This window comes from Erithacus rubecula (genome assembly GCF_903797595.1).
Source record: "Erithacus rubecula genome assembly, chromosome: 6".
In the NCBI taxonomy this organism is placed as follows: Eukaryota; Metazoa; Chordata; class Aves; order Passeriformes; family Muscicapidae; genus Erithacus; species Erithacus rubecula.
The window spans coordinates 39063928-39077104 of NC_136688.1; the positions used below are offsets into that span (position 1 = coordinate 39063928).

The window sequence follows — 13177 nt, forward strand, 5'->3', positions numbered from 1 at the left end:
GTATCTTGCAATAGCCCTTTGACTCCCTCATTGTACTGTTTCATGGGATTATATTCTAGTGGCAGTTTACATTTACCTCACCTGACTGTGAATATTGTGGAATGTGCAGTCTAGTGCAGATAGAAGAGAATCTGAATTTCAGACATACTTAAATGTGCTGCTATTGGTGCTTAGGAGAGGTCTAATTTTTAACAAATGATTTCATATTAGCTGAATGTAAAGGAATGAGTCTGTTACATAAAAGATAGTTTGGGATGTTTATAAATAAAAGCTCTTTTAATTTCTGTTCCATGGAAAACCAAACTAATTCCTTTCATCCAAATTTAGACAAAGGCAAATACTGGACTTTTTACATGATAGAAATTCTCAATCAAAGTCTATTCTGTCTCTTAATAGTTTGCTCAGTAGGTAGAGTATCAGTGAAATATCTATTTTCTTTTGTTCATTAATTGTTGCAACTAGTAAGTAGTTTTGCCTGCTTTGAATATTAGCTAATAACAGTGCTGTGTAATGATATGAATCCTTTGTTATTCAATATACTCATGACTATGAGTACCTTGCATCTATTTTTCATCTTCAAACAGTGAAAATAAAGGCTATCTCTAAAATAACCCATTATTATAAAGTAAATATAAAGGAAAACATTGGAGATTCAGAGAAAAGAGACACATTTACCATCATCTTCTGGATAGGAAAATTGTGTGACAGGCAAAGTGCTTGTGTCTGTGGATTCCCAGCTTGAGTCTTGCAAGCTTCAAACTCAGTCAGTGTAGCAACAGAAACTGCTGTGTTAGGATACCTTTACACCAATAAGGGGCTTAAAAGGTGGATAATGCAGCTCAGAAGACTTGTAGGGATTTATAACAGGCTTGTGATAAAGTCTTCTAGGGCTTTCTGGTTGTTGTGGTGCTTAGAGAAGCTCCCAGGAGGAGGAGTGGTTGACAGAGTTTGTCCTGAGCAGAAGAGTGTTCCAATCCACAGGCACAAAGGAGGTTTTGTGTCCCTACAGCAGCAGCCACATCAGCTGGGCACTGTCCCATCCTTCTATCCTCCTCAGAAATGTGCCTGCTACTTTTCAGGTGGGAATTCACAACTTTCCAAAAGTTTCTAAATCTTACTCAGGGAAATTGCAGTATTTAATGATCTAGTGCTTGACTGCTGCTTACTATTCACAGATCTATCACTTGAATTTAAAAACCCATCTTCAGTGCAACCTCAGCTCTATTAGTGTAGTTTTCATTTGCCTCAGTACATCTGTACAGTGAGCTCTGTGCAGAAGGATCTTTTCTGTGGAAGTTCTGTAAAATATTTCTGTGTCTGAAACCCTACAGACAAATTTGCTGCCAACAGGGAGCCCCAGAACCCCTATCCTGCATGCCTGTGCAAACAGGAGGCTGATTTGAGTGAGGTTTTGTGAAATGTCCAAGCCCTCTTTTGTGAACAGGAGCCAGGTGTGCCACCCTGAGGAGGCAAACAGTGCTGGTGTTACAGCTGTGTGTATCCTGTTTTCTTGTAGCATCATTTGAATCCTTTTCTTTGAAAGCTGAGGTTTAAAAAATAACCTTTCTTACCTCATGCAGATCACTGAGAGATTTTCCTCTGATTTTCATGAAGTACCTCTCCTCACACCAGGAGTTGAACTATGATGGCTTGGTTGGGAGGACTAATTGAAGTGAATAGCAATGAAGAAGAAATGAGAAAAAGCAAGACTTTTTTAGCAATCAGAAGCTGAAAATTATTTAAGGACTTTCTTAGCTATTTTTGTATAGTCTTTCCTGAGTTTCCTTGCAGAAAAGCTTTCTAGAAAGGTAGAATCAGTAAGCAGAAAGTAGCCTGTGTCCTCAGTGCTGTACTGATTTCAACCTCAGTTCCCCTGAGGACTCTATCCCTAATTTAAGCAGGAGATGGGTGGGACTGTACTGTGCTCCCCAAGCTCAGGGAGGCATTCTTGCCTTCCCAGTCCATCCTGTTCCAGAGAGATTGGGTGAATATAGGGTCTCTTGAATGACCAGGTTTTGATGTACAATTTTCAGGTGCTGCTATTATCTGTGCACTAGAAATTATGTTCCAAATTGTTTAACAGTCAGAGGTCTAATTTTGCAGAAAATAGGGTAGCTTTGCAGTTCTCCAGCATAAACAACCATGATCTGTCACTTTAATAGTCCTTTGCTATTTTGTAGCAACTCTCATCTAAAGGCTTTAATGTACAGTCACACCTTAATGAATAAAGACTCCCAGTCTCTACAGAAGGTAGGTTTGGTGTTCATTTCATTTTGCAGATGAGCAAACTAGGACATGGAGGAGAAATGATTTGCTCTCCAACGTGATATACAAAGGCTTAGAAGAAATCCAAACTCTGATCTGTTCACCTACCACTTGATTTTTGAAGCAATTTTTTAGGTAAATCTTGTGCCAGGGCATCGGTGAGGTTCTACCATTTTTTTTCAGCTCAAATGTAAATATTTTCCAAGTAAAGAAAATCTCTTTAAAAAGCAACAGCTCAGAGCAAGGCCTTGTCTTTTGAACTATCCCTTTTTTTGCCTCCTCTGTCTGTGTCACACAGAGACTTGACTCACATTCTGTTGTTGCATGCAGAGGTGTGTGCACCTTTGTGTGCTTACCCTCTTCTGCAGGACTTTGCAGCATCCCCAGCTGCTGCAGTGAAGGGAAGCTCTCTCCAAGGCCCTGTGCTGGCAGCTGGGCTGGTGGTGTGACTGCCAGCCACTGGGAGGCTGTTGGAATTTCGATGAGTTAATCTCATCACTTTATCACAGGGCACTTACAGAAATTACAGGGAGCTGTGAGCAACTCACTGTGCTGGCAGGCAGCCCCAGGGCCCATAAAAGAAATTGAGACACACACACACAGAAAAAAAAAAAAAAAAAAAAAAATCCGAGAACTCTGGTAAACTTTTGGAAACAACAGTGTTTTCTGGACAAGTTCTGCTTGGGTAATGCTGATTGTGCCTTCCCTGGTGATGCCCCTGCTTTCTGCAGTAATGGCAGGCATTGCCCCCAGCTGTGGCTCTCAATCTCTGCAGTGCACAGCATGATTTTTGGCCTGATATAAAGGGCCTGATATAGAGAATTGCTTATTCAAGCTGCACACAGAGTGTGTCTGCAGTAACTGGTACCTTCACATACTCTGTCACTCTCCCATTTAGTTCTGGTGTAGGTTTTGTAGGTTCCTTCCAATACTATGCTTGTCAAAGGATCCAGGGAGCAGAGACATAGGGAAGCCTGGGGATCTGCTTGATGCTGTGGAGGGACCTTGATCTTCCAGATCAGAGCTGTCACTTTCTCCTATTGCTCTGAAGGCTCAGTACCCTTACTGTAGTGTCTCTGTGTTAGAGGACAAATTTTTGGGTTTTGGACCATAAAACATGAAATCTTGCATTTTTCTAGAGCTCTGATCCTGGCTTTGGTGAGAAAGGTTGGCATTCAAACAAAGGCAAAACCTCCCAAAGTGAGACTCTCTGAGTTTTCTCCCACGTTTGCTCGGGCTCTGTTCCTTCCTGTGTGGGGCACAAGAAGTATCTGATCATGAGATCAGGGCCACCATACTCATGGGTCTGTAATGTGCTGGAGCTCTGCATCTAGAACAGGAATTGGTTTATTACCTTGAGATCTAGCTTGAATCTCAATTTCCAGCTCTCTGAGAATGTTGATACATGGCTGGCTATTGAAATTCAGATGTTGCACAATGACGAAACACATCCTGAATGGAAGCAACTTGTGCAGCACACTCTGCTCTTGCTGACAAACTGCATTTGGGGGCAGATGAACAGTGGGGAGAGGAATGGGGGCTGGGCTGAAGCTTAGGGGAAGTTGCAAGTTTTGTGACAGAGCAAGAAGCAAGAGACAGAATGTTTATAGCTAGTGGGCTGACTGTCTTTAGGCTTTGGGGGTTGTGTGCTCCTGGGGTTTCACTCAGCATGCACCAAAATAATGAGATAAATCAAGTGGTGCTTTCTTTCTTTTGATTCTGTGCTCTGTTTTTCCACTCAGAGATCCAGTAGCTTTACAATAGCTTAGTGAACCCCAAGGTCTACTTACCACCTCACAGATTGATATGTATCATATTGTTTATTTTTATTGAGAGGAGGGAATGGTCTTGCAAAAAACACAAAAATCCATTACAAAAGTAGGAATAAAAATGAATTCCTTTCCCAGTATTCCTAAACTGTAAACTCTATTTCTAATCTGAAGCTATAGAAAGTCCATACTGTGTGTTCTCTCAGTTCTTACCTACACTTCTCCGTACAGCTCTCATTGAACTCTCAAACCTCAGTTTCCTACTCTAAACCATTAAACCAGCTTTTTCATTGTTCCACAGACTGTAGAGCTGAGGTAACTTTTTCAGTGTTGCCTGATTTACCAGTAACTAGACTGCCTTAAATGTATTGTCATTGTCAATGCATCAGTGCTGAGTTTCGATTTCCAGTCCAGCTCCAGTGCAAACATTGAATAGCCCTCTTCAGAAACACGGCTCAAACTGAATGGCAGGATGGAGGCAGCCATTTCTGTCTCTTGTCTTCTAGTACCTAAGACGGTGGTCCAGCATAATTCCACTTACATCCTCTTATCAGACTCTTGCATCCACGTTTTGGTTATATTCTTGGCTTATAATAAAATGTGATTAGAAATAAATTTGGGATGCTTCTTTCTCTTTTTGTCTTGTAGGCAATGTTGAGCGGTGATCATAAATAAAGGGGAATGAGGAAAGAAAAGATAATTCTCTGTGCAGAGGATGAGAGCAGGTGGACAAGGACTAATAAAGTAAAAATGTAAAGATTTGCCCAGAGAACCCATGTTCATTTTACAGGATGTTTTACCCACCTTTTTCAATGCAGATGTATTGCTTCCCTGCTACCTGTAGTATGCCAGCTGGCAGGAAGAAGCAAAGGAGGAAATGCTGTCTCTGAGCTCCCTGGTTCCCCAGGCAGGACAAGAAAGGGCAGGTAACGTCTATCCCACAGATATAGAGCAAGACTGGCAGCAAAGGAAATTCTAGTGATGTGTGAACTGCTCCCACTCTCATTCCTGACCTCAGGGAACAGGACAAGTTGCAAGGGGTGGAGCACAAGGGATGATGAGATGCCTGGAGGACACTTGCCTGGAAGCCCAGCACTGCAGTCATCCCCTTGGCTAGGTCAGCAGGGTAAAGTCTCAGGGAATGTGTGTGCAGGTGAATGAGCAAACATGCCACATTTCCAAACTGATGGTGGAGGGAATATCTGGGCACTGCAGCCTGTCCCTGGCTCCATGGGGAGAGCATGATTCCTGGGTGACCATCTCTGTGTTTGATTGCAGGGAACATTGAATACAGCTGCCCGGCCACCAATGAGTGCGAGATCACGAAACGGAGGCGCAAGTCCTGTCAGGCCTGTCGCTTCATGAAATGCCTCAAAGTGGGGATGCTAAAAGAAGGTAAGACAGAGTCAGAATGAGCATTTTTCTCTGTCCCCACAGTGCCTGGGATTGCAGATTCTCCCAGGTTAACTACATGCTTGCCCTCTTTGTGTTTCTGAATGTATCTTTCTGCAGGCTTTGTAAGAGAGCCAGGATGGGCAATGACCAGGAGGGCAGTCCAGAGAAGAGAGGGGTTCTAGTCAGTGCTATGCTTGGATATTATTTCTAGTAATTGCAAATTTGTCAGAAAACTGGAAACTGGTGGTGCCAGACTCTTTCCTTTCCCAAAGAAGCCCTGGGCTGGAGAGTGTTTCTCGCCCCCTAGTAATTTTTTAGTGTTGAAGAGAAGAGGCTCTTTCGTGATTGTGGGTTTGCAGCTCTTCATAAGGAAAGGATGGAGTTAATGCAGTGTTTAATGAAGGTCTGCCTGTCTTGTCACTCAGGAGACTTTCTGAAGATGGTTGGTAGCTTAGGTTTGTCTGGGAGCTGAGGGTCCCCTGCCCGGCATACTCAGGCTGTGTTTTGCTCAGCCTATTGATCTGTTCAGTGCTCTTTGAGCAGTGTTCAGCTTCTCTCCTGTGCTGTTTTTCCTCCCACACCCCCCTTTTCAATCCTTGTCCATTCAAGAGGAACCACAGGGAATTCAGTGGCAATTAAACACATTCTTATGGATTGACTTTAAAGGTTTGTTTCCCTTGGGTCCCTCTGGGAAAGGCAGTGAGGGGAGGAGGGGAAGGAAAAAGAAGCACTGCACATAACCCTCTACATTGCTACACCAGCAGAGCGAGGTCCTCCCAGCTTAACCACAAGAAACAGCCACTGGCTGTGGTTATGCACGAGTCCTGTATGCTGGAGCCATCATACAACTTTCCTCCAGGTCACAACATCACAGCAGCTGATAATAAATTGTTCAGTGTCACTTGAGTGTGTATTGCTTCTCACCAGAGCTCTCTCATTTCTTGAGAAGCAGGTTGATGGCAGCCAGTATGAATGGAGATTAGACGTTAAACCCATTTTAATGGGTTTTAATTCTTTAATGGATGTGTAGTTTCTGTGGTTAAATATCTTCCTTCTAGAGCATACCAGTTACCAAGGGGAGGAGATGCTTCTGTAGTTTGGCCCTTCCTGACCTAGATGTAGAGGTGGTAGACTCAGAGGATCTTGGTCTCCTGCTGGGAGGGAGGCACCTACTTTGTAGTTAGAGACCACTGGAAACCTGCTTCTCTTCATGTGGTAGTTCAGGGAGGGGTCATATCCGCTTACCCACTAAAGCAAATAAACACTTGTGACACTGGCTTCAGTGGGAGTGCAGGTTGTTAATGCACTGTAGCCTATTCATATGAATCCCATAAAACAATCTTAAATGCCTGTAGTGGCTCCAGTCATTCTGCATAGCAGCAGCACAGGTTCAGGCTTGCTGGCTGCCAGTGTCTGTGCTGTCCTGCCTCTGAGCAGTTGAGCCCCTCGGAGCTGGCAGCTGGGGGAACAGTCACAGGAGCTGGTGCTGGTGTGCTGACTGTGTCAGGGCATCTCTGCTTCCAGTTCTGGGAGTTCAGCACTGTTCAGAGAAGGGTCCTGTGAAGGGTTTTATGTCTTAGCCTCCAAGTTCTGTGAAAGCAGTTAATTCCTTCCAGACCAGAGTTAGTCACTCACACCATCCTGTGCCTGAATTCCCAAACCCTGTGGGATACTACTCATGGCAAACTGAAATTTGACTCGATGGCTGTTTTTATGCTGAAGTGTATTTAGTTATTCTTATAGAGATTGATCAGGCTTCATTAAAGACACTGGGGAAGGGTGGTTTGCTATTGATGTTAGTGTATCTGTGATTCTACCCATAATATTTAGAGCTGTGGAAATACAGCATAAAGATTTATTGATAGCAATGGGATACAAGAGCACATGATAATATCAAGAAGAGCAGAGGGGACTACCCTAGCAATCTGCAAATAGGGGTCCTGTGTCCTAACAGAGAGTAGTCAAGTGATGTTGGGCAGGCATCTTTTTTTCTTTCTTTTGCTCAGTATCCCAAGCTGAGAAATAAGGGTCATACTGCTTTGCTCTGCAAAAGAATTGTGAGGACCAATTAGTTAACTTTATGTGAAGCTTGGTGGAAGCACAAAGTATTAGTATACAGAATTCAATCAATATGCATCTTTAAAAGCCAAATCCAAGAAGGGAGAAAAATGGTGTCACACTATTTGGTCTCCATAGAGCCAAGAGTTACTAGAAAGAACAAATCCATAATTGTTTGAATTGCTCAAAATGCAAAATTAACAAGGGATTTCAGATTAGAAAAGGTTCATTGGTCTTTTCCATCTCTGATTTGTCATCCTATTAGCTCATCCATGCCTTTCTCTGCCAAGACATGAGAGTTCCCAACTGTACCATTCTAGTAGTTTAACTGTTTTTTAAAATCCCTGATGACAGGATTTCCCCAGAGAGCCTATTCTGCAGTCTCCAAACTCTCGTTAGGATAAGATATCTCTCGATATTTGGGCTATGATTATTTTCCTTTTTAATAGATCCCCTTCTTGCTTTACCTTGGTGCACCTTTCTCATCATCCCTGGATTCATGCATGGCAGGAGGTTGCTAAGTCATGTTCTTAGTCCTGATTGATTATCAAAAGTTTGGAGAAAAGCAGTCTTTTGCTTAAAGGCAAGATTTGAAAATCATTTGTTCTCTTCAGTGTTTTATGCTTGATGTCTTTGGGCAAGCCACTGGGCTTGTAACTTAGTGGGGATTTTTCTGGGTAAAGAAATTATATTTTTTTCTCAAGAAGAATATGATACTTCATTAAGGGCTTCAGGATTTCTTCTCATTTTCCATTATTGTTGCCATACATTATGTGCATGCCACCTTCTTCCTGCTGGGCATGTGGCCTTACCTTGTTCTTTGAGCAGAAGGCATCAGTACTCAAAGATGGCAAAAACAAATAACCATGATTTCAAGGTCTGCTGTACACTTGAAATGCTCAGCTTGGTGCTGCAGGAGAGATTTGAATCCTCCCCTTGGGGCTGCATATAAGGGTCACCAGACACCCCTTCTCCCCACACAGGCTGCAGCTAGGCAAAAAGCTGTGAATGTAGCCCTTTAAGATCTGGGGAGACTGGCCCTAACACAGACGTGCAGGTTATTCAGGCAGTGCCGAGTGAATGAGGATCAGGGCAGGAAGAGAGCCAATGGAGCAATCAATAGGTGTCTCAGATATCCAGGCCACTTTCTTTAAGAGAGCTCTGATCAATGTATTGCAACCAGGGAACTGCACAGACACCAGAGCTTTGCTGTCTCAGGTTCTCCAGGCGTGATGCTGCAGAGCAGGCAAGACTCACTGGGGAAAGTGGCAAGCAGAAAGCTCTGCCCAGGGAGCCAAACTGGCTCAGATATCTGAAGTGTTGGCCTGTCTGGCTGTCTGTCTCTCACTGTCCCCTTCCATCTGTAGTGTGCCCCCAGGGAGCATTCATTAGCCCTAGCAGGCTTGTGTAGGAACCTGCTGAATCTGAAGTCCAGCATTCCAGCAGGCTCCAGTCCCGGTGTTCATGTAGGGACACGCTGTCTCCAGAAAATCTGTGCTCTGCTGCTCTTTGCCTTGCTGAACCACCAGCCTGCAGGCAGTGGAGATGGGCATCTTCAAAACTTTGTCCAGTAGAACAGCATGCCCCTCTGCTCTGCAAAAATCAGGGAAACCTGAGCAACCAGTGATACTGCTCACCCCAAATGGAGAAGATGATATGTCTGGTGTGGGGGGATGGTCAGTGCAGGGAAAGTGTGCCCTGTACCTTACAGTGGAGGGGCATTGTTCAGAGGTGGGAATCCCAGGGTTTGTCCACCCCACTGCCTCTCTTTGTTCCCATTGCTCTCTGTCTTGTGCCTACAAGTGTACTATTAAGTGTAGGTCTTTAACTCTGGGCTCCACAGAGTAGATCTAGATCTTCCTAGAATTCTGGAATGATAGTCAGAAAAATTTCAGCAGTTTGGCTGCTCAAAACTCCTTTAAAAACTCAGTATACCTTGCCAGTTTTAGGAAGAGTATACTCTTGCCATTCACGCTCTAGCCACCCATAACCTTTCTGTGTTACAGCCATTTGTTTGTCTTCAAGAGGCAGATATAATTTCAGATGATATGAAGCTTGTGCATGTGGGCTCAGAGGTTTCATTTTGAACGCTGGTTTGCTGGTTAAACATGACTTAACAACTTTCCCCTCCACATCTTTGCTGCCTTTCTGAAGCTGGGGCACCCCAGGTCCACCAGAACCTGGGGCACCTCCTCTTCTCTGGCCTTGGTATCACAGCAGAAAACCACGCAGCAAAGAAAATGTCTGTTAAAAAAAAAATCTCATCCAGGCATTAAAATGCCATTGATTATTCCCCCAACCTTTGAGTCCTGTTTTCCTTCTTAGTAGCAGTAATGTATATTATGTTGCTGAAGTTGTCCTCTGCTCCCTGCCAGTGCTGAGACTTGTCTCCTCAGAGTCCTGCTCATGACTGAGTCTTAAGAGCCATTTTCTGGGATGTATGAGTGGCTTCTGCCCAGTTTCTTGCAGACATCACTGGTTGGCTTCCAAGAAAGAGGGAAAGGACTGAAAGGACCCTGGGGATGTGTCCAGTGATAGACCAGGCATACCTTATTTCAGAAAGTAGAAGTTAGGAGTTTGCAGGATTACATGCACTGTGTGTGCTAAAAGCAGGAGAGGGGAATCCTGGGATAGGAAACTGCCCTGTATGAGGTGTTTTACCCCACTCTGAACATCTTTGAAGGTTAGTTGTCCTCAGGCCTGGCCTTCTGGCTCTCAAGAATCACCCTTGTATAGCGAGGCAGAAGTCTACAAATAAAATGAAGGAAGGCAGAAGAGTATATAGTCTTGATCTGGATGCAGACAAAGGAGGCTTTTTAACAGCAAGAGAGAAGCTAGGGAATTGTCCAGCAGAGACATATGTCTTCTCTTACCTGCATGACTCTTTCTTCCCCAAACTGTTATGCTGTAGTGAGCCCAGGTACAACCATTCCTTTCCCAGGCTTTGTTCCTTTGGTCCTAGTGCATTTTGATAAATGCTAGAGAACATATTAAAATTCAACTGGGAACCCAAATTCTTTGCTACAATTCTCCCAAGCTCTTGGACTCCTATCTGTCTAATATTATTTCTGATGTAAAGTTTGCTGGAATGTGTGGATACTGGCACTGCAGCACCAGGCAGTGAACAGGCAAGAGAAGGCTACAGCAGAGAGCCACAAAGTTCATTGAACTCATCTTCCTGTAAATTGTTCCCCTTTCCTTCCTCTTCCTGGTGTCTCAGGGAATACCCTGCTTCCCAGAAACTTGCAATAACCTGGTAACCCTTGTGTTACCTAAGTGCCTACATCTCTGTGAATGCTGGAGGTAATCTCCACTTTCAAGATGGTGAGACTGTAATCTCCAAATTTCAGAAGCAACTATCTCTTAAATCCATCTCCTCTTCAAGACCCAGGCTGATTAGGAAACCCTGTGCTCAGTGGAACTGCCCTATGTTTATTCCTAACTCTTTGGTTTCCCTTACCAGCTGCTGATGTCATAAATTTTTCACAAGGAGTCAAATCTGTCATCCTGGACAGACTTGGCTGTGTGATGCTGTAAATTTGATGCCATCACCTGGTATCTGAGCAAGGGATTCCAAGCAATGGTGATTTCAAACCACTTCTACTTACAACTTTGCCTTCATCTTCTACAAAAATCCAGATAACTGAATCAACAGCAGAGCTCCTCTTCAGCAATTTAACCAGAGGGAGGGTGTTTAATTTCTGTTTTCAAGTGAAAGAATCTCTCAATGGAGCAAAGTGCTTCCAGCAGCCTCTCCCTCCTGCCCCCATCCCTGCTTCCAGACCATGTGTTCTCAAAAAGATATTTCATTTCAGTGAAAGCTCAGCTGACATCCCTGCAATATGCTTGGGTTCTTGCTTTGTGCTTCCTGGGAAGGATGAGGGCTCCTCGGGGGACCCTGGGTAATTGGGTTAGTGGCCAGCTCATGTCAGGAAATTAAAAGGTAGCCCCGATCAGGTTGCTGCTGTGTGCAATTTAATGGCTTTGTATTTATAGAGTATTCTGCCTCCAGCTGCTGCCAGAAATATCACTATTGGAGGTATCCAAATGAAAAAAGAGAATGAAAAATTATTTTTCTTTCTCTAAAATATCCTTGTATTTAAAGACAGAAGGAAACCCCCTGTTCTTTGACACGGGATCTCTAGGAGCAGTGAGTGGCATCTTGATGACTCTATCTTCCACACCCAACTATTTTCCAAGGTATAAATTGAGCATTTTCAGTGTGGCTGGAGCTGAGCTGTGACAGAGAGCATGTGCTGCCTTTGGCAGGTTGATGGTAATTCTCCAAAGAGGAGGCTCCAGCAGATGGACTGTTCACAAACTGCACATTGGGCTGAGTAAACTTGATGTATGTTTTCTGGACACAAGAATGGCACATCCAGGACCATCCCTACACCTTCTCCCTTATCTAATGGATTATGAATCTATTTAATTTGGTTTCTCTCATTCATTTTGAATTTTGTGGTTCTTACTATACCTGGCTATATCTCCATTCTTTCAAACACTGAAGTCCAGGTTCCATCAATATACATCTAGGTGAGTTCAGAAGGGCATCACCTCTACATAGGTTTATAATAAATACTTTGTGTATTCTTTCACCCAAAATGTGCTTAGTGCTCTTATAACACATACAGGAAAGAGGAAGCAGATAAAAACTGCAGCAACCATTCTGGAATTTTTAGAACTCAGCTGTTGTCCTAGAAGCTTTTAGGCAGTTTTGACAACACAGCAGGTAAAACTTCCAAGGTGAACAAGAATGGGATGGGACTGAATATATGCCCCCACTGCTCTACAGTAACTTTAGGCCTGTGCACCAGTGTGCACAATCACCTGTGTGCACCAGTGACTCAGCTCTGCTGAGATTCTCAATCCCTTTCCCTGACTCACTTTTGAAGACTGTGCCGGTCCTTGACCTGCAGGATATTCTGAGAGGGTCTTTATTCAGAACTTCCTGGCACAGCTGTTCCAATTTAAGAATTCAGTAAGAAGTGGACAGTAGTTCTTAGCATTAGAAAAGCCACTGCTGAGGTGAGGACTTGAGGAAATGCTTCCAGGCTCAAGCAGAGTTGCTGTTACAGGCTGGACAAAGCAGAGCATGGTGGGTCTAAACTCCTCACCTTTGTGGATCTCTGTCATAAGTAAAGCTCTTTCCATATGATGGTGGGGGCCTCTCCATTGTGTCACATATCAAAAATTGTTGTTCTTGATCCATGCTTATGCTCCTCTACCTGTTCCAAAATCTGTTCTATTGAATACACTGAGACAGAGAACTGGACTAGAGATAGCACTGGCTTTACCCCAGAGGGTTTCTCTTGGTAGTCAGTGAAGAGAAGTATCTGCCATGATGCCTCCTCAGGTAAGTGTCTGGCCAGTGAACTGAATGTGGAAGTGCCTTTTTCTCTGTTGCCTTTCAAGGGAGCCCAATGCACAGCAGGGAGCTATCAAAGTTAAATCACACCTAGGGTTGCACGTTCCTCTAGGCAGCAAACACTGGAGCTTCATTTCTAAGTTCTACCTCTTGGAAAGTCAGTGGGGCTGAGGCTTTGTCATCTTTTAGGTCCTGTTGTGAAAGGCAACCTTGGTCTTTTCTGAGCAGGCACGTGCCTGTGTCTGTTCCTTTGGCACAGTGCCCCTCAGCCTTCTGTTGTGCAGGCATTGTGGCCCTGAGTGGCAGAACCAATAGAGCTGCT

General features: G+C 44.0%; 1 protein-coding gene across 4 annotated transcripts in view; it reads left to right on the forward strand.

Annotated features, from left to right (window-relative positions):
* The window catches only part of ESRRB (estrogen related receptor beta), a 123325-nt gene that overhangs the window by 88636 nt on the left and 21512 nt on the right, over nucleotides 1-13177 (forward strand). For all 4 annotated transcript variants that reach the window (XM_079308572.1, XM_079308571.1, XM_079308573.1 and 1 more), the window contains one exon: nucleotides 5313-5429. In XM_079308572.1, the coding sequence (XP_079164698.1) occupies nucleotides 5313-5429 (117 nt within the window). The remainder of the gene's footprint in view (nucleotides 1-5312; nucleotides 5430-13177) is intronic.